The sequence below is a fragment of the Cylas formicarius genome, unplaced genomic scaffold, assembly GCF_029955315.1.
Source record: "Cylas formicarius isolate icCylForm1 unplaced genomic scaffold, icCylForm1.1 PGA_scaffold_6__28_contigs__length_40554024, whole genome shotgun sequence".
Classification (NCBI taxonomy): domain Eukaryota; kingdom Metazoa; phylum Arthropoda; class Insecta; order Coleoptera; family Brentidae; genus Cylas; species Cylas formicarius.
Window position 1 is genome coordinate 24,601,854 of NW_026844347.1, and position 21,565 is coordinate 24,623,418.

Here is a 21,565-nt window from a genome sequence, read left to right on the forward strand (position 1 = left end):
TCTGAGAACGAGAATTGTAAGAACTGCTATGAGAAGAATGCGTCTTGTAAAATAAATATATTTTTTATTTAGACAGAAGACACTTTGGTTCTTGGTTCAAATTAAGTATCATACTATCATACTACAGTAAATTGGCAGAATTCAGAGTTAAGTTATTAACAATAAATATATGAGTAAATATATAACAGATTCATACCACCACAACTCGCTCGCAGCCTCCACTGTATCACAGTGCAGCACACTGCTATATGTGATTTAAGTGAAATTATCGATGTTGTTATAAGAGCTTAAAATATTAAATCATGAGAAGATCGATGTAGAGGAGCTTTCCTAATTAGAATTGCAATCCAACTTCGAGATGGGGAATATTAGTAAACTTAGTAATACGACTGAATGAACTTGGCTATTTATTAATTATAATTTTAAATACCAAATCTAGAGGCACAAAGTGCACGTTGGTGGGTGAAATGTAGAGCCATGCTTGGAAAATCATTCCCTTCTCTTCGAAAATATCAATTAATTTTTACTGTAGTAGGGTCGCTATATAATGTAATAGCTATATATAGATGCACTCATGTTTATATTACTTTATGAAATGTAAAAAATGAAAATATTGATCTCCATTTATTGTTCGTTTGCTAAATTGTAATCTGATCCAAAGAAAAAAACGGGTACCCAGTATCCAATTTTACCTCCTTCATTTTATTGAATCTTTCATGTTACTTTACTCATATCGGCATTTCGGTATATTTTAAATGTACTCTAAGAAATTGTTAGGAAACTCCTTACAGTTTCCTCCTTAATTTTAGAATTAGATTAAAGAACTTGCGGTTAGTGGTTTACACGCCGTATATCATTTACTACTTTTACAGAATTCCGCAATTGTGTGCAAGAAAATGCGGTTTTGCGGTATTAGGATTTTAAGACACGTGGGTAATTCGCTTTTCGCTTTTTATTTGATGGAACGAAGTCGGATGAAATTAAACTTAGACCATCTTTTATAGTGTTTTTTTGCAATATTTTTCCGGCCCTACCATAAGAAATTTTGATATCAAAGCAAAATCATTCACCATAAAATTTATTTCTCGGTATCTGGTTTACATTTTGGTTACACAATCTCATATTTTGCATATTTCTTAATTGAAAATTTTAAAAAGTCGAAATGCATCCTTTTCTGAGAGATAGCCTCAGGTGATTTTGCACGCTGTGCGTTTAAATACACGCAAAAATAACTGTTCCTCACTCAACTCAATGTGAAATTAATATTTTTTCTGAATTATAGTCAACGAGCATTAATTTAAAACCGGACCATTTTCTTTGGAGTGGAGGGGAGCTGGATTTGAATGAACGCTCCTCAGTCTACATTCTACTGGTTTAATAAGATACTTATCAAATTATAACAAATCAACACAAGATGCAATTAATTGCCTAGTCAAAATATGACATATTCCTAGATATAACACGGCGCTTTCCTAATCCCCGCGATCCGATTTAGTCAGAATCCGCTCGCCCTGATATTATATCCAATTAACTTGATTAATCCGTAACAGACTCTCCATCGATGGCAATGGATCTCCGCTAATAAGACCAATCTGGTGGCGAAGATTTTCGTTTTTTTTATCCGGACGTTATTAAGAGTAATTATTACGTAATGAACTAGAAAATTACCGGAAAAGATGACTTCCAAGGTCATTGCGCGCCACTTTGAAATACCGATTTTAATTGATTTAAATGCTCAGATCCGATTTCAACGGTATGAAAAGAAAAGTATGTGCTAATTTCAGAGGCTAAAAAGCAAATCATGTCCTTACGTAATTTGGAATATCACCAATCTTCGTCTGATATGTCGTTTTCGCATGTTGAGAATCAAAAGTCAGAAAGAAGACTTGTGATTACTATATTCCTATACGTGCTGCTTGTAAATAAATCATTGTAGGATATCTATACTGCTCTTTCCTTTCGAGTGCGATGAATATTTATCTTTACTCTGCTTTTGGAGATCTTCCCCCTTCTCCACAAGCATCTTGATTATTTCATTTGATTGTGGAAAGGATAAGACAGTGCTCCCGAAACAAGAGCCAAAATTTGTAGATATAGTTTTTAATCGGTTAAGCGTCAGACTTTGGTGTATGTTTGGTAGCTCACTACTTTAATTTTATTAGTTTTAGTAAAATCGTTAATGGTTTCATGGACAGGTATTATAACTATCTTAACTCTAACTAATATTTGGTTCTACATAGTTCTGAAAGTAATCTAGTGTCACGATACATACACATACAAATATTGTAGTAGAGCAATGAATCGGGACATTAACGCAAATCGGTGAGAACGAATCGATAGCAAAATCTGCGTGAGGATGTGTGCTGCGGGCGCTGAAACACTTGGGAACATGATATACAGTCAAGGCCAATTCGCGAATTGGCATTATAAGAATATATAAGGTGGTCATAGACTCACGTTTCCTGTTGGCGTTATCTGATTGTTCCCTGTTTGTAATTGTCGGTTAGTATGAAAAATCGGAATATCTTTGAGATTTCTTTTCAACAAAAAAACTGCTACCAAATTAATTCCGTGCTCTAAGAACGCCAAAATAAACTGAAAAATTGTAACATGCTGGGTCCCGCTTTGGTTTCATTCGATTTTTAAAAAAACAACAGAAACTAATGAAAACGTGCAGAAATATTTAACCAACTTTTAAATTATTTATATTAGGCACCTCAAATTTATTAATATATACAAATCATCAATCATACTTTGGCTTCTTAAGATCTTATTTGTAAGCTAAGATGTGTGAAACTTTCTTTGGAAAATTACATTTCGTATTTAGTTTTGATCTTTTATGCTTCAATTACAGTGACACTCTGTATGATGGAGTAGAAGGTTTATCGTGTAAATGTTTCTTTGTCACAATGCCGTAAATTTGTGAATACATAGTTGGGTCGTATTGAAAACGTACCAACGACAAGTGTTGTGCCCACGCATAACCGAAGAATGTGAACGAATAATAAATTTTGAATCGCCGAGGATAGTTACAACTGTCATACTCACAAAAAGAATTACAGTTCTGCGGCGACGTTGCAACTCTCATCTTTGGGAAACTGTAAGGTTTTAGATCGCATTTATTCTGAAACCATTACACATGGCGGCGTTGCTTCTTAACACTTCCAAAAATATTAAGTAAAAGTTAAAAAAATTAATAACTCCTTTTTATGAATTCGCTAAACTTTTATGCCTAAGTTTTTGTAATCGAACTTTGAGATTTGAAGGTAACGTTAATTTCATATTTCGAAAGATTGAAAAATTTATTTTTTATTTATTATATTTATTATTTAAGTTTAAATGTTGCAGAGAATGATAGAGTTGGGGGGTGTTAGAAAGAGAACGAAAATTGTGCTTGTTAATGTGGTATGTGCTATGAAATGCATCTAAATATACTTTTGTTGTTTCAGGTGAGCCCGCAGTTTTTGTTCATGTCACTATGTTGGCCTTGATAGCAAAAGGTAGGTATAAAGACGTCAGAAAAGATTCATAGGCCATGTTGCATATAAATCAATGAAAATCCCTAAACACATATTTTTTACAAACAAAGGATGTTTAAATGGGCCAACTGAAATTCAATTGTGCAGAGTGTTCCAAAAGATCTGAAAGTTCTAGGGTTATCCTAAATTGTTTGTTTCAAGGGTAAAACGGTGTTTTTTTCGATCAAGTCATATCATCATCATCATTTTGCCGATTTTGATTATTTTGACAGATCTGTTTGTTTTAGTAAAAGGCTAATTCTTGAGCGCCTACCTTACTAAAAAAATCTATTGACAAATAATTGGTTGCCTCTGGGCACGTCACTGCATTTAATTATATGGATCTAATCACATTTGAATTAGTTGCTAGCTTAAAAGTACGCAATTATATGGACGAAAAACATATTTATAAAAAATATATCACCAATTTATATTTTTTAGTTATCGAATAAACCCAAGAATTACATTCTTACATGATCTATCTATATCATTGTCCGCTGGAATTTATAAATTTTTGCTTCAAAAGCTGTGGAAAACGATATGTGGCACAACATAAATAATAGCCATTCTCTCTACAAAAAAATCTAGAAATGTTGTGTTAATAATATTGGATGTCACATATTGGTTTAAAATGTTCTTTTTCAAGTCATGTTAATTAATATGTTGTATTAATTTTTGCTTCCTTAATAATGCAGGAAAATATTTTATATATATTATACAAGTGACGCCACAAACGGTCTGTATTTGTAGAAATGGATCTTAATGTTAATGATATCTTACAAGTCTGCAGACAATCTTGTAACAATATGGATTTTTGATTTTTTTTCGAAGAAACTTCCACAGGCTACTGTAATACTTTTTATAAAACTTCTGGATTCCTCCTGCGTCGGTTTTTGTTGACCCAAATTAGCTAACGTTTCGCTGACTTCTTCTTGACTGAAACTGGCTCGCATTTTACTCTGTACTTGCTTTTATATTGTTTGAGGAGGGCGGAGCTAAATACCATACCATAAACACCATTGAAATAGAAACTAATAACAACCCCCCCATTCTTAAAAAAAGAAATTTCTATAGAAAATCAGACCTAACATTGGGTCATTGTGTTTACAGAAAACCTACGGACACAGACCGATATCTGCCACATCAAGATATGGCCCAAAAATCATCGGTTATCAACTCTCTTGTTTACAGAGCCGTAAACCTATCTCAGCCCGAGTCATTGAACCCAGAATTAAAACACCTTACCTCTGTTCTTCTCTCAAACAATTTCCACATTAAAGATATTAAGCGTTCGATTACAAAATACACTTCACCACAACCTTCTAATAGCAGTGAATCCGAAAGCAATCTCACACTTGCACACTGTTGTTCTTCCTTATATTCACAACATCACTGACCGCATATCAAAATTTCTAGAGAAATATAACGTCAAAAACCAGATTTACTACTTGTCCAAAAATCTCTTAACATCTTCGATCCGTGAAAGACAAAATTCCAGTTGAATGCATTGGAGAAACCAGACGAAAAATATCAGCTAGGCTCAAAAAACATGAAAGAGCCTTAAGACTAAGACAAATAAACTCATCAGAAGTTGTCGAACACAATCACGAAACCGGTCATAAAATTTTATTGGATAAAACTAAAATTCTTGCATGTAATCAATTCTTCTACCAATGAAAAATCCGAGAGTCTATAGAAATCTATAAACAACCTAACAATCTTACCCGCGACTCAGCTCTCTACCTGTCACCGATATGGGAATCAGTCTTCAGAGATGGTATTAATGTCCTTCATTTAGCTCCGCCCCCTCAAACAATATAGAAGCGAAAATCGACTGAACAAAAACCGACGCAGGAGGAATCCAGAAGTTTTATAAAAAGGATATGGAAACATTAATGTCAAAATTATATCCTTGTGGGAGGTATTGCCCAAATTAACAACTTCGTAATCCTTTAATCTATGTAGTCGGAATTTATTCACTACTAATTACGGACTAATTACTTACTAAATACAGGAAATTTCGATTTTTAGCCCCGCTCACTCTGATTCATAACATACGGCAATTAAACCTAACTGTACTGACGTGGACAAAAAAACTTCAATTTCTGCGTACCTCACTTGATATAAACACACATACGCGATTTCCAACCAGCCGGAGTGCTCTTCTCTCCGGTCCGCGCCGAAAAAAAAATCAATTTACAACGACCGATAATGGTGCCCATTTACACCGTAAAATCTCTTCAAATCGAAATCGAACGGTTAATGCTGAAACCCGTTACAGAGCGAGAGATTCTTCTCTTCTCAATCCAAACGAGATATTCCACACGTATATGGTGCGCTGTGTTTTGTTTTTGTTGTGGGTCTGTGAGCGAAATTTTTCTTCCGATCTGTTCGGATCACACATTGGCGTAGATCGGTTGGTTTAGTAATTATAGCAGAGATCAAAGATGAACATGATTTGTCCCAGTTGGTATTGTAACCAATTAGTTCTGTTCTGTTGTATTTTCACTAGTTCTGAGATAACTGATGCTGTATACTGATAAAACCGGAGAATCAAAAAGGATTGCTTGATTCGTTCATACGCAACGTTCCTTGTGTTAGAGTTATGAATGAAATTCAATGACACTAAGAAAATTGAACTCGTGCCTACAAACCAGCATAAGGTCATAAAAAGAAATTTAATTTAAAATCAGCATTTCTACCAATTGCAATAAGAATATAAGAAACCAGAAATACTTCAATACTTGCATGTTTTGAAAGATATATTTTAACAAAAGAGAAATTATTAAAATTTTCTTCTGTTTCTCCAATATTCATGTCTGAAAATGGCACATTTTGTTTGTTGTAAGAAGACTTTTTAAAATCTTCCACTTTTTTTTTGCTACATATTTACAGTTACAATATTTTAACTTTTTATATGCCTCTTCCATTTATAAAACAGGGACGAATTCTGTCTTATGTTCTGTCTCTATCTTTTTCTGCATTCTTTATACTTTTTGTAATACATAAATGCGTTTGAAATTTTTACACTTTACGGAGCGATCTTATCCAGGGCCTCCTCTGCGAGTATCAAGCATTAATATAAACAAACGTATTGTTCCACGTTGTGCGTTTATAATATCAGAAATAAAAATTTTCACAAAAAACAAAAAGTACCTAATTATAAAGTTGTTAGTGTCTTAAAAGGCAGCTTAAAAGCGCCAGGGTCATTTTTTAAAAATTATAATTATTTTTGATCATAAGCGTGATGAGATTTATTTATTATTTCTCTATAATAATCTTTAAAAACTTGAATTTGAATGATTACCAGCTGCGAAAATCGCGGCAAGCGTAAGTTCAAAAAAAGTGTGTAGGTCAACAAATCTTCGAAACTTGGAAATTTTCTTTGTCTCCAATTCAACAGAAGTGAATGGCGCAATTAAAGGACAAAACACAGCTTTTCATCACTATTGCCGACTAAAAACGCTAATTAAAAGTCGCAACGGCGCGAATCTTATCCCTTTTTTGCCATCAGCTGATTGGAAACCGATCAACAAAACGCGTTTTTGCGCCACACAGGAGCAACAAAGTAATAAGTTAGTGTTTTCGATGGGCAGCGACTGTGACGTTATCCAAAGGTTTTTGACTTTAATTCGACGTTAAATTGCGAACGTATTTTAAAGAAAAGGACAAAAACCTTCCAGGTACGGTTATTTTTGTACAGTTGTTTTGTTGACGTTCCTCTACTGAAATGTTGATCGGGCTCTGTCGTAGAACCGCGATTAAATTTAATCATCATTTAGTTCTTCATTCAGACGCTCGACATCTACTTTCTTGACTTACATTAAGACTTTAGTTTTGGTTAATGGATAAGAGGCAGTTTCTTACAAATACTTACAATTCGTCTTAGTTGCTTTTTGTGTGGTTGGTTTATTTGTCTACTTGTTCGTTTGTTGTTTATCATTTTGGCTAGTCATTAAAATTGAAATAGTATAGGAATTACTTTCCTCCATGAAAAACAGTTTTATATCGTCATTTATGCACAGTATTAGATCATTAATTTCCTGACAGTCTCATTAAGGTTAGAGAATCCTTTACTTTAAATTGCCTCAAACATATTTCGCCTTTACTTTGGTATTGATATTTTGGTCATTCTAAAAAAAGTGCCTCATAAAATATCTGTTCGTTGTACAACTAATTAATACATAGTTAAGCATTCGTTTGTTTAGTAAGTATACAACCATACCAGGAGAAAGAAAGCTTAAAAATCGGAATAGATTTTTGTATTGATATAACAATAATAGTAAATTATTTATTGCTCATAAGATACAAGCTTTAACCTTAACATGACGCTAGATACTATTGAGTATAGGACGCTTTAGTTTAATAGCATATTAAATTTGAATTTGGGATAAAAAAGACATCTTAATTACAATGGGAACGTGATGATAACACTTAATTAAGCTTGAGTTGCGGAACTCCTCTGCTACCTTAAGTGTTATTTATTTTGCAAATAAGCCAGACAGAATAAAATATATAGTCCAAGACTGATTACAAAAATAAAGTTACCAAAAGAAGGGAAGAGGAGCCAAAATAATTACATTAATTGATGTTGCTTTTAGCCATAGCTTTAAACTTATTCAATGACCCAGGGACAATTTTCCACTAGTCAGTTAGACAATTTATAGCTGAACTCTTTCGATGTTTTAATTTTTGATTTCAGCAGAAATTATGTTATATAATTTATTTTTTTATATATACATTGAAAGTTTAAATTTTTTTTAATCTTCAAATTTCTTGGTTAGTTGAGTCACACTACTTTTCGACAGTATCCAAAAACACTTTAAGTTGTCGCCCTAAATTTTGTCCAATGGGATTGAAGATCAAGTGATCGCTATTTAAAAGCGGCTTCATTGCTGATTAGTTTATGAAAGCATATAGAAAGAAGTCTTTTACTTCTTACTTCAGTGCAATGAAGGTATTTTAAAGGTTCATATTTTCTAAAAGGTTCACAAAAATGAAACAGCACTGTATATGGCATCAAAAATCCATTTTGAGAAAGTGTCCTTAGTCCCTATTCCCATTTAAAAGAAATATATAGGGATGACATCCTGATTTGGGTCATTGTAGGTGCATTTTGTCCCAACCTTGCTCTACGTTTTCAATTGACCACCCTGTAAAATCTCACAATTATTGAATATAAGTGGACTGCGTCTCTTGTGAACTGTAGAGAAAATCGCCGTCAACTATAGCAATTACAAGCAAAAGTAACTAACAATTAAGGTTTACACCGTCTGACACCGTCTGTGAAACAATCGACTGATTAAACATTTTACTACATCCGCTTGCAACGCGAAAAAAAAAATTCGTTTTTAATTGCAATTATAAGTGAATCGGCTGCATGATGTCATTTGCGGCGATTGTGCAACAAGCCGCACTCAAATTAAATTCTATTGTTAACGAATTAGAATTAAAACGCGTTGCCGACCCAAAATATTATGCGCGATATTTGAAAAAATATCGGAATTTTATGAAGCAATTTATCTGGACTCAAATTTCGCAAGACCCACTGCCGAGATCTTCTTACGGTTTTACAGGTTCCGCATTGCATCCTACCATTCGAAACATCTATCTTCTAATAGATTTATTTCATAAAGAGTTCTTTCTTAACTATAATAGAAATCGGTTTACTGTTGATGGGTTGTTTCACCCTTCTATTAGTTGTTTAATTTGTTATCACATATACGGCGTTTACAAGTCTATTAAATTGATTGTACATGTTATCGCAATAGTGCGTCGGAGGTATTCTATCAATCAGATATCTCAAACGCAGAATGAATTTCAACATATTTATTTTCTGCCACTAGGTTTAAGCTAGGAAGGAAGTAAACTTGTCTGTGATCGTCTGAAATCGACTTTGTATTTCAGCTTTTTAAAGTTTTCAGCTAGAAATGGACATATAAACGAATCTTACAAAGCAACTTTTCTGATGAACCTAAATTAATTAATTAAAACACTTCTATAGAGGTGCGTTAAAGAGTTCCATCACTCTTCAATTTTAAAAATATTGGTGATATACGCCAAATACCCACTACATCCAATAACAACATATATGGGTTATGAGTTACGAGTTAAAATATCCTTACAAACGGCTTAATTGTCTTAAAAGCTATATTGAAAACTTGAACCACTATAACTGACGTATAGTCAAGTCAAGGCTTTATTGCTCCTTCGGTATATTTTGCTTACATTTCGTGGAACAATTATAACCACAGTCTTGCGTTCTCAATTAAATATCTTTAATTATTTATTATAAAATATTTTGAATTCTACGTGGTCTATGAAATTGGATACTTCCTTTGCATTATTAATAAATGCTGACCGCTAATTCAAACCAAAACAATTATCTACCAAAAAGCATTTTGATATTCAGAATTCAAATCACCCTTGACACCGACGTTGAACTGCTGACCCACTAACTGGATTGTGCGGTTAACTTCAATGGGGTTTAGTAGTTAACGATTGATGTGTATATTATATTTGTACGTTTGTCAGTTCAAAATGTAGTTACTGAGATTTTTGTAACTAAACATACTTTAAACGTAAAAACTTGAAATTTACAGTAACTAGTTGACAATAAGCAAAGAAGGGAAAATTTATTCTACAACCCCTCAATGACCTGATAATTAATAATAATAAATATCCCATTGCCTGCTTTGCTAATGAATTTCCAAAACGCATTGACACTTAGTTGGTAAGTTTTGAAAATTCATCTTAATTGTATTAAGAACAGCAACATTGATTAATTTGTATGATATTTCTCAGCTTCTTGAGTCTAATACTCTTAACTCTACCAAGTCACACCATTCCAATAAGGATTCGGTTCAGTTGGGATATCCAGAAGAAAAATAATTCTATAAAAGGCGACGTAAGCAGCGGAACACCAAAATGCAGGAACCCATAAAAGGAGCGAAAATTATCTTATTGCTTCAATTCCTACATGTAGTGTAATTTAGGAAAGTTTTTTACAAATGTATACTAAGTTAGTTGCCTTTACCCAGACGTCATACATTTGTAATTTGATAGATTTTTTAAAAGATTCGAACCAGAATCCGCCATACAAAGGAAGAAGGCAAAAAAAACATCCAGCCGATTGGATAAACGATAATGTGCGCTTTGAATTATTATGGGTTTCAAAAGGATGGTGTCTAGTAATTTAACAATTTGCCTAGCAGCGCGCAAAATGATGGTTCCCGTGAGAGATACCGCTTGGTTGGGACTGCTCGTTTTGGCGTTATCTTTTTCTTTCTTATAAAAAAATATTACGTGAACCATGGGTGGAATGCTAGATAATATGGTTTTGAGGAAATCAAACTTTTCTGTCCCATTGTCTGAATGTTTAGAAGCTGGGGAATCAAATTTAGCAATTTTTTCATTGCTTTAGTTATTTTGGTTGTATAAAAAACTTATTGTATAACACTTACGACCAACTTGTAATATCATCTTTGAAACATTTGGTACATTATATAGGTTGTGCAGCAATATTATCTGAAATTTATTTAGGATTAGTTTGGAAGTTTCTGCAATAAAATTAATAATTTCCTTTCAAAATATCTCAAACACTCTGTCCTAGCTTAAAATGATTTATTTTTTTCTGACGCCCGCACGATTGCTGAATTAAAAAGGTTGAAAGTATTATGCAAGCCATTATTAGCAACATTTGTGGCCTGTTTAGAGATAAAAGTAAATAACTAATGATGCTACCCAAGCAACCTACAACAACAAATTATATTCTATTGTCACGCTTCCAAAATTGTGGGCAGTGAAAAATCGACTTCGAAAAACAATGAACTTTTGGAACCATCCCACACCACCTTCATGGTGGGTATTTTTGCATCACATTTTTCGGGCATTTTTATTTGTCATCCTCCCAATAATAACACAAATTTAAATAGAATAATTTTTGCGTAAAGTACTTTGTGAATATAGTATATTGTATATAGTATACTCTTTATTATAGGTATATTGTATTATATAAATTCAATTTTTTTTTTCTAATTTGATCTAAATTTGGAATATTACTCGTTCATTTTGTTCACTTTGTCTCCTGTTTTTAGTGATACTCTTAGTGTTGAAGTTTAAAAGTTTAAATCAAATGTACGAAAATTGTGCAAAAAGATTTTTTAGCTAGATTTTGTGTTATTTTGTCCTTTACGTTTTTTCGTCGCGCTTAAGTATTGGTCGCTTTTCACATGGCTCCCCAAAATCCAAAGGATTCGGAGTACCAGAGGTCGACAATTGATATTAAAGAGTGCAGACACTCAAAAACCCAATTGTCTCATTCTGTCCATAGTTAAGAACTTGATGCAATGAAATTTTCTTTTAGACAGGACACGAAATTTGTGAAATTATGATCTAAAAAATGAGTTAGTTCTTCTTGCAAAATAATTTATTTTGTACCTTTATCATCATTATTGTAGTTTTACCTGCATTAAATGTTTTAACCTTGAAACTAGTTTGTAAACTTGTGAAAATAATTTTATATTTCTAAGATCTCAACAATTTCGTAGCACTTAAATTCGGAAAATGTAAATAATAAAATGTTTAATAATAAAAAAACGTTTATTTATGGAACAATTTTCACAAAGCGGGTTAGCTCTTAATAGAAAAATTTTATTGTGTCGCAATTCATTAGAAAAAAGTAACTAGGATTTTTGAGGTAACAAATTATTTTAAAATTTTGTTGTTTTGTTCTCGCCAGTGAGCGATATTTTTGAAAATTCGAATTAACATTAATTAATTAAGAGGCTATTGACTATGACTAAAAAAATCATCAGCCATTGGATAAAGTCATATGTTTTGATTCAAAATAACATTTATTTGTTTTATTTTTATTTTCTTTTATTTTCTAAATATTTGCTTAAAATACGAAAAATCAATCCTATTTTGTCAAGTGTTCTCCGCTAAAGCCTTAAGCTTGCCATACTTAACTGAACACCCATCTTCAGATAACATCACACGACGCTGCAGAAAAAAGTTATTTGTCGAAGACGAGAACAGTAAATCTTTGCGGTATTCGTCGACCGATGGCATTTTTTTTCATATCAGCAGTCTTCTAGGTCTATCCTTACACAACGAAGACCACGTGACACTGCAGGATTGACTCGATCAATTCCAGAAAACAATTAGCGGCGAGATTAATTGTTGCGCTAGCGCTAGGCGCAGTTCTCTGGTATCAATGGACGTGCAAAGGTTGTCTAATTCGATAAATTCCCTGAGAAATTTCTATCGTTGCGTGCATTCTAACCATCTCTTCAACTCTGAGAGTAGGAAGCGCAAACTGCGATGCACACATAAATTGTGCCTATTATTTTATTATTTACTTTATTTAACTAGTGTAATATTAAATTAAGCAACTCTAACAATAGACACATAAATAAATGTGGAAATAAAAATAATTACTCTAATATATGATCACCTGAGTATAAAAATAGTCTGTAGGTAGGCGCTCCAGTTGTTGAATACAGAATGATTTTTTTTTATCATTCAAGAAATTTGTTTCCTTTTATCCATTGCTACAATAAAATAAAAATCGGAAACACAAAAACCATGACTTCACAAAATTTTACAAATTGCTAGGAAATCATATTGCACCAAAAAAATTGTGACACTCTAAAGAATTTTCCGAATTTTACAAAAAAATAGTTATTTACATATGTTTGTAAAGCATTTTATTTTTTATCGGTTTAATGCTTATTGCCTTATTCTTGGTTCTAAATATTAGGAAAAATACTTCCCTGGGATGTTATTAGAAAGCGTCACATTTAAAAGCAATTCGATGAATTGGACGCCTAGTTTACGAAAGAGGAAATGCGATAACAGGGTTTTTGGCAATCAAAATATTATTCAATTTCAGAAACGCAGATTGAGTTTGGAAAAAAAGATGTTAATGTCAGCATTTTTTAACTGAAAAGTCAAGATTTCCAATGGTTATTTACAGTACAAAGATATACCATCTATCCAATGGGGGGTAAAAATTTAAAATACATTTACGATAATACCTTTAAGCTTCTAGTCTCTATAGATTACTATTGTTGTAAGTGTATATATTATTTTTCAGTGTCTTTTTTCTGTTCGCTCTGTATTTTTTCTATCGGGGTTGATCTCAATTATTGAAACAGTAAAGAAAATTGTTTATTTTTTCTGCAAAGTTTTTTTGTACATCCATTTTTTGGCTTCCCTCTTCTCCAGACAGATTCAAGGCAAGTTGTGTATACATGTTTTTTCGCATATTTTCCTGGAAACCACGGTGAAACGCCCAGATTTTCGTGGTGGTCTCAGTCGTCAACCGCTAAAACATACGGACTCGTCGACGACATATGTTATCCTTAACTTTTCGTCACTGGTAACTAAATCCACACGGCGACCAGGCCTTATACAACGATCTCAAAATCCATCCATTAAAGACTTTTTTGCGTGCTTCCTTCTTGGAAGAACGCCGAGAATAGTTGCGGTCGGGTCCGTTGGTTTATCTGGTCACGTGTCCGCATATGGGCAATGGTTGCATATATATATTTAATGCAGTCGGCCTCTGCGATTTGTAGTGTTGCCGCCGCTTATTCATGAATACTGCATGGGCATTTTTTAAACCATGGAATAACGTTGAACGTTTTTATGTACTTACCTTCTGAGTTTTTTTTCATAAAGTGCAGCACACTAGGAATGGGTAAACGAAAACTGTTTATATTTTATCCGCCGACGCCTCGTTTTTGGCAAGGATTTTGTATAATTATTGAATAATTTTGCAATGCCTACCAAAGTGCATTATTTTTTGTTTTTGTGTTTTTTTATCGTTAAGTTTGTTAAATAGCAACTGTTTTCAAAAGTAGACATTTTGTATGTGTTAATTTAATTTTTTCCATTATAGATACAGGATACAGGACCGGACGACGTTTGTTTCGATCTTCTTTATCTCTTTAAAATGAAAGTAATTAAAAATATCCGAAAACCATAAAACCCAAACGAAAAATATATGTCTTCTGGAATACCAGGCTTTTTTAACAAGTGACAGCTAATTTTTAAATGTTTTGTCTATCAAAAAAATTAATTTATTTTTTTGTTGCCGCTTGAAATATATTCCGAAGTTTCTATTTTATTTTTATTTCGTTATTCCTAATGTTATACTATGATTAAATTACTTTTTGGGTTCTCCTAGACTTTAATCTGATACTGATGCCTATTATATTTGAACTGCTATTATTTTTTAGCAAGCTAACCAAAACTAAATTGTGTGAGTGCATTGCAAACGGGTAATTTTGAAGAAATTTTTAAAAATAATATATAAACACACACAAAAATTAGGTTGGACAAAACCCTTTGGTTAGAATATGTGTTTCACGTCGTTGGAAAGGTATCATATATATTTTTTAAGAAATTTAAGGGATATTAGCATATTTAAAGACGACCAAATTAATTTGGATACAAACCTTGGGACAGAATATGATTTGTGCCACTTCATTGAAAAGGTTATTTTCTGCAGTTAAAAAATACTGGAGTGTTTTGTAAGAAATTTTAATTTTTTATCGGTAACTCGTAAATGGGACATTCTGTATAAAAACTTTTTACATTTTTTAATTCACATAGAAAGTTGCTTTGGAAATGTTTTTCAGGTTACAAAGTTTTGATTAGTTTTTCGTTTCAACCGGTGCCTCACTTTTTCGTCCGCATAAAAAATTAAATAACGTAGTCAACAATCGTTCGTCAAACAAAAATGATAAATAACTCGCGTCTCAGCGAACATAAGTAACGGAGACAATGCGTTAATGATAAAAAGGTAGTGAAAGCGGCATCATATACCCACATGGCAATAAAATGGAGATAACAACATACCAGAATGTGGGTGTCTGGGAAACGAACGCAAAGAATTTACTTACATAATCATCGTGAATAAGGTCTATGTTACTGGAACACTCATTGTCAAGGTGTTCTTCATTACACACCGGCTGCGCGATGGGTGATTTATACGGGACATAATTTTTTTAATTGATTCATTTCTTTACGTTTCTTTAACATTTTATTCGGGTAGCGAAATGTGATTTATTTTAGATCGTTTATTAAGTTTTATTTAAAAAATTGAGGTTTTTGAATATTGAAAGATGAATCCAAAAATATAACTCCTAACATAGACCAGTGGAGCACTATTTTATTTACAAAGAATTATCTAAATTCCATGGAAATTATTTGGAAAATAATATATCGAATAATTTAAAATTGTTTTGCATGTTTAAAAAGCATCGTGCCTTTTAAAGAAGCGTTCGAGCTAAAATTAAATAGGAAAGACGCCTCATAATATTCATCAAAGCTTTAATTCTTTATCAACACTTGCGAATCACTCGGTATATTATTTAATATAAACAAAGCTGGATGAATGACTTTCGGATACCGCATTTTTATTTTTGTCATTTACATAGCAATAATTTGGAAAAGATATTTGATATAATCTATGTAGAACCGATAAATAATAGTTCTTGGAAACTGATTTATTGATTTAAGATTCCGGTACATTTACGGACAACTTAATTATACTCCTTGTGCCACTTTTCATTTGAACTCTTTGTTTCAATATACATATTTATTGATATTTCTAGTGTCTTATAAACACAAATTCTACGTGATTTTTGGTAAAAAGCTCATAGAAATATTGAAGAAGAGTGGCGAGCGTCTTACCCTTTGACCTCCAATTTTTTGTGAGGGACGCCTATGGACTTCAATTTTATTTTGCGATTTCTTAACAATTATAAGATCAATGGATAGAAACATCACAAATTTACTATAATTTATAAATTAATTATAATTTACACAAGAGCTTAATAATATATTTTGTATTTGATTTGCTGTAACCGAAATTAATAAGATTGCGGTTAAGAAATTTTACGGAAAATAGATTTATGTCGTCTACTAAATTGTTTTTATTTTGTTCCAGGACGCGCCATGAAGGCGTGGACTCAACTTCTCGAGCCAGGCGCTCTAGGCGCGATTTGTTTGGCTCTAACACTGTTAACCGTTAACGCTGGTAAGTGTCTTCGAAAATAATGTGATAAACGTTGTAGCGCTTGAAAATACAACTATTTAAAAAAGCGAAAATTTCTGGTGCCAAAATCCAAATATGGACTTAAACTGATAATTCTGACGACACGGAGCAAAAAAAAAATAGAAATTTGCCGCCAAAATTACTTTAATCTTTTTCCCAGACGGTTTCAATATATTCGTTCTAAAAATGGCTTCAGTGTAAACGTTTACGTGATTAGGGATCTCTATTTTTAACCTAGATCAACCCACAAAGCCAATTAAAAATTCCGGGCCATCGTCGCTTGACCAGCGAAGTCCAGGTCAGTTCCTGCAAAATCTAGAATACGAAACAGCGTTAACAAAACCAACCGGAACACAAATGCAAAACGATCTTTGAGTCAGAGCCGATTTCAAAACAACAAACTATTAAAATCAAGGCTGGCGTCTGTTAAAAATCCTTTTGTAAACCAGACCGCGCGTTAATTTTTGAGGTTAGTTGGTTGGCTATGAATACCGGGCGGCTCGATAAAAACCGATATCATAAGATAATGCAGTGCCACTGTAAATAGAAATTTTCTCTCACGGCTCTAAGAAAATTTCTTACCACTGCACATTATATAGTACAGTTTTGCTTGATAGTTGACTTACATTTTTTGGATCGTATTCGATTAAACCATCTTCTAATTATTGTAACGTTTTCTTGGTCAGAGTTTCGATGACCGCTCGTGTTGTATTGAGTGCTTTCGTATTTTCCATGTAAAACGTTGTCCGAGAATAAATGATTTTTACTGATGTTATTTGGATGCAGATTTAGAAATTTTTCTAGGGAATCACCAACAAATTTCTAATTTAAAATCTTCATTATCGAAATAATTTTTGGAATAAAATTTAATAAAATTACATTAGTTTTTATCCAAGAATTTAATCATCATTTGATGTTCCTACATGATCTTTGAAAGTAAACACCTTAAGTTTAGAGGTTATCAAGCACTTTTTGTAGAATTAACCATATATTTAAACCCATAAGGATATTCATGCTATTCATAAAGTTCTAAAGAGTTTAGAGCTACTAGATTTATAGATGCGATATCTATGCTAATAATACAAAATGTGTTGAAACCTCCAACAAGAAATGTTCAGAAGAGTCATTCAATGTGCGCATGTGCAAATATCGTTTTGGACCAATAAGACAAAACGGCATTTAAAAACCAAAATGGCCGCTGACAATTCGCCAATTTGGCAGTTTTCAGTTAGTAACATTTTTACAACAGTATGTTATATGCCCAGATAGCGTTAAACGTTCAGAGAAAAACGAGCTAAGGGTGGAGTGGTCATTGTTTAGCAGGCTAGTGTTCCCTTCTATAAGAAAACATCAAACCAAAACTCGAGGAGTATCAATTTTTACCGTGCTTGCGGCCACTATATAATTGCGTACTAAGATGCTAAAATTTTTGTTTTATTAACTTAATAAACTAAATTATTTCAGCAATGTAGCCACATTTTTTGCTGTTTTGTTTTGTGTAATAATTGATGGTGAAATATCAATTTTTGCACTAGTGGAAGTCAGTTTTCGCGAGACACGGTGTATCGTCAGCCATGTGAACCAGTAAATTACGCCCGGTAGACACAATGCAACAGATGTAATACACACAAAGTATCGACGGCGTCGAGTGAATTGCTGATCAAATAAGACACACATGTCGTGAATGTTAATAACAAATTGTTTTAGGAATCGCCCGCGCATAACTCTTTCATTGATGGATGGACGGATTCATTGAGTTGCCGTTTCGCTAAGTGCATCGTTTTTGACGTGTCTTGCGGCTATTTTTACTTTACGCGGAATACCGGACCCTACGCGTTGCAGTTTCATGCATTATTTATTATATTCGGAAAACCTTTCGCCTGTTGCTAAGCGATATTAAATTGTCGATGTACGTTTTGTTGTGATCTGACATTATATCCAAAAGCCAAAGGACCATATAACGTCCACCAATTCAAAAATTATTTTATCGCCATGAGTATGGGCGAGTGCCCTGTATCGTTTTGCCCATAGGCATATCGTCTTTTATATTTACATGAATGAAGCAGTCTCGCACATGATGCGCCTGACAAATTTAAAATAACATTTCAAGAAGAATATAACCATTTTTCTTTTAATAATCTCAACACATGAGTTACAAATACTAGCCAGTGTTGTTTATGAAATGGTGTGATAAATTTTGGCCTATATTGTCATTGGTTGACCCACACATCTCTTCAGATTTATATACTAATTATTTTTTTAAATCTATTTTCTCAGATTATGGGGGTGACGATTTTCCGAAGGTGGCTCTAAAATTAAAAAAAAAACTAACATTAGATTAACAGTAAAACGCAAATTTCGCATTTCTAAGGCTATCCCTGTAAGTAAAATTAAAATTTCATAATAAATAATAACATGCAATAAAATTATAATGGTGGTACTACTGGTAGAGAAAGTTACATTCAAAATAATTGATTTTCCTGCCTCTAAAAAGTTGAAAAAAAAGCGTTTATTTATATTTATTTATAATTTAGTAGTATATATCAATGAATCAATTTGTTGTGGCGCGAACAAAAAAATAAGATATAACCATAGCCAATAAGAAGAAATCTGTCGATACTTCTTAAATGTTACTTTACCTCGTTGGTCTGAAATATGCTATTAAAATTTTATCGAAGACTGAGACTGACATCAATTGGCATTCGAAGCACTCTGTCCATAAAAACGAGACATTTTTTAAACTATTTTAAATATTTTGTGAATAAAGTTCAGAACAGGTTGATAGCAACTGGAAAATCCGATTCTCCGATAAATTTGCTTAAATTACCCGAAAAAGAAATTAATTCAGCAATTCAATCGACAGAACATTCATTCCACTGATTAATATTTATAAGAATTCAAATATTTTGACTCGAGATTAAATTTAGAACGATAAGGTATCTTTCCTTTGGTGGCGTTACTGGCAATACATTTTTGATATACGCTTCCGTCGCTAAAAAGCGTTCTGGAAGAACGAAAGACGAGGCGTTTTCGAAACCCGTTTCTCTATTTATCTGCTAGTTCTTAATCCTAATGATAATAATTGGTTTAAGCGCTTCCTCGCTCGTCTAACTGTACACTCTATTACAAACAATTAGACGCTCTTAACGCGGCATTTATGTAAAAAAATGCAGATTCGTTTTGAAGAAGATTAACAATCACTTACAAATGCGTCCTTTCGCTGCATACGTTTGAATTCATAAACGTCGATGATCACTAATGATTGACTTTTGTTACCGTTAGAATATGCACAGGGCCTGCGCACGCAAAATATTAGCGGCGGGGACAATTGAATCCGGCACTAAAGAAATAATGTAAACTAAAAAAAAGTAAAAAAAATGGATTCAGTTAGTGCCGCAGCGCCACCTATAATGTATACATAAAAACATAGTAAATATATCAAAATCAACAGTAAGAACTCTATGAGTAATTAGAGTCTCCAATAAAAAATCTTGTGCTACTGTTGTAAAAATACGACAGCACAATTGTTGTAATTGGATATCTTACTGTCACACTGAACATCGGGATACCTATCAATCACAACCGAACGTATATTTGAACGTATTAACATGACGGTGTCGACTTGCAGCTAATACTATCACTGAAAACATTATTTTCTGGTGGTTGAATTTATATAATTTGCAATACTCGTATTAAAATGACTCGAGAATCCAGCCTATCGCCGTCAAGATCCACTGGCACGACACTCATTTTATACGTTTGGAGCCTTTTTCTGGACAGTTGTAACGGGCATTTTTGCCATTTGTGCTTAGACCACGGCATTAAGGCATTAAATTATATGATGTCATTTCAATAACACCCTGTATTCTTCAAGTATTGCAGATTGGTCGTTTCATTAATCGTTAAGTGGACATCCTTGCCTTTAAGGCCTTAGCCGTAAAATCATCTCAACAAATTTTAAATACACTGTCATAGATTTGAATAGTTCAACTGTAATTTAATCGTAATTGTGTAAAATAATTGAAAGAGCTTTATGCGACTTGCAGAAAGCTTTATCAAAATTCCTAAATAGTTTCTGGACTGAACGTAAATTTTTATTTTTAATTAGAAGGGACATATGCAGGATATTTAAATTTAAACAATTGAAACGTTGCAATTGTAAATGAATTTAATCTTTTTCAAATTCTATACAAAAATTAAAATTTGATTTTTTATTTTAATTACGATTGAAATTTTATTTTTAGGCCAGATACCGATACGCTGATATCGCAGGATATGACTGACCTTGTAAATATATGCTTGATATATAAACAATTAATATACAATAATTGTAGATGGTAAAGTCATTTATAAGCTAATTTAAATTATTTTTTATTAGAATCTATTGCCCAGCAGTTTAGTTTTGGTCAGCTAGGCGAAAGAATTCGAAGCATCTCCTCGTAGTTTCTATCTTGCTTTGTTTAAATCTCCCAACATAATTAAAGCTGGTCGCTTAGTAATACCCAATCGGCATGTCCGCGTGCCTGCAAAATTCCTATTTCGTTTCCTCATTTCGTTCTGAAAATTGCCGGCACCAATCAAGCATTTTGTTCGTCTATCAGAAACATTGGCCCACAATAGACAATAACAATTAATTAACGAGCAGATAAAATTATCACAATGATACCAATTTTCCGCTATCCGTGGTCGTTCGTCCATCGATCCTCGAGAGTCGTGCACCCGTAATAAGCAAACCAGCAACAACGGCAGACGGTGTTTAATGCCGTATTACTTCAAGGTTTTGTCTGTACGCGAACGAAAGTTAGACGTCAGTGTCTTGAGGAGTCAAGTGCACCAGTCAGAAGTTCATTAACTTCTCATTTCATTATGAAACGCAATGATTTGTGAAGGTAGGCACAAAAAGAAGGCTCACGCACACTCTCGCGCGTTCGCGGCAAGATGCGCGGAACGATCTTTTACAGATTTTGCTTTCAAATGG

The 21,565-nt window shown here is 33.1% G+C and overlaps 1 protein-coding gene across 1 annotated transcript in view; it reads left to right on the plus strand.

Moving 5' to 3' along the window:
• LOC132703172 (titin homolog) overlaps positions 1-21,565 on the plus strand; it is a 59,932-nt gene that overhangs the window by 17,294 nt on the left and 21,073 nt on the right. Inside the window, exons 2-3 of the mRNA XM_060672302.1 lie at positions 3,450-3,500; positions 16,480-16,569. Coding sequence (XP_060528285.1) covers positions 3,479-3,500; positions 16,480-16,569 — 112 coding nt within the window. The 5' untranslated portion in view covers positions 3,450-3,478. The remainder of the gene's footprint in view (positions 1-3,449; positions 3,501-16,479; positions 16,570-21,565) is intronic.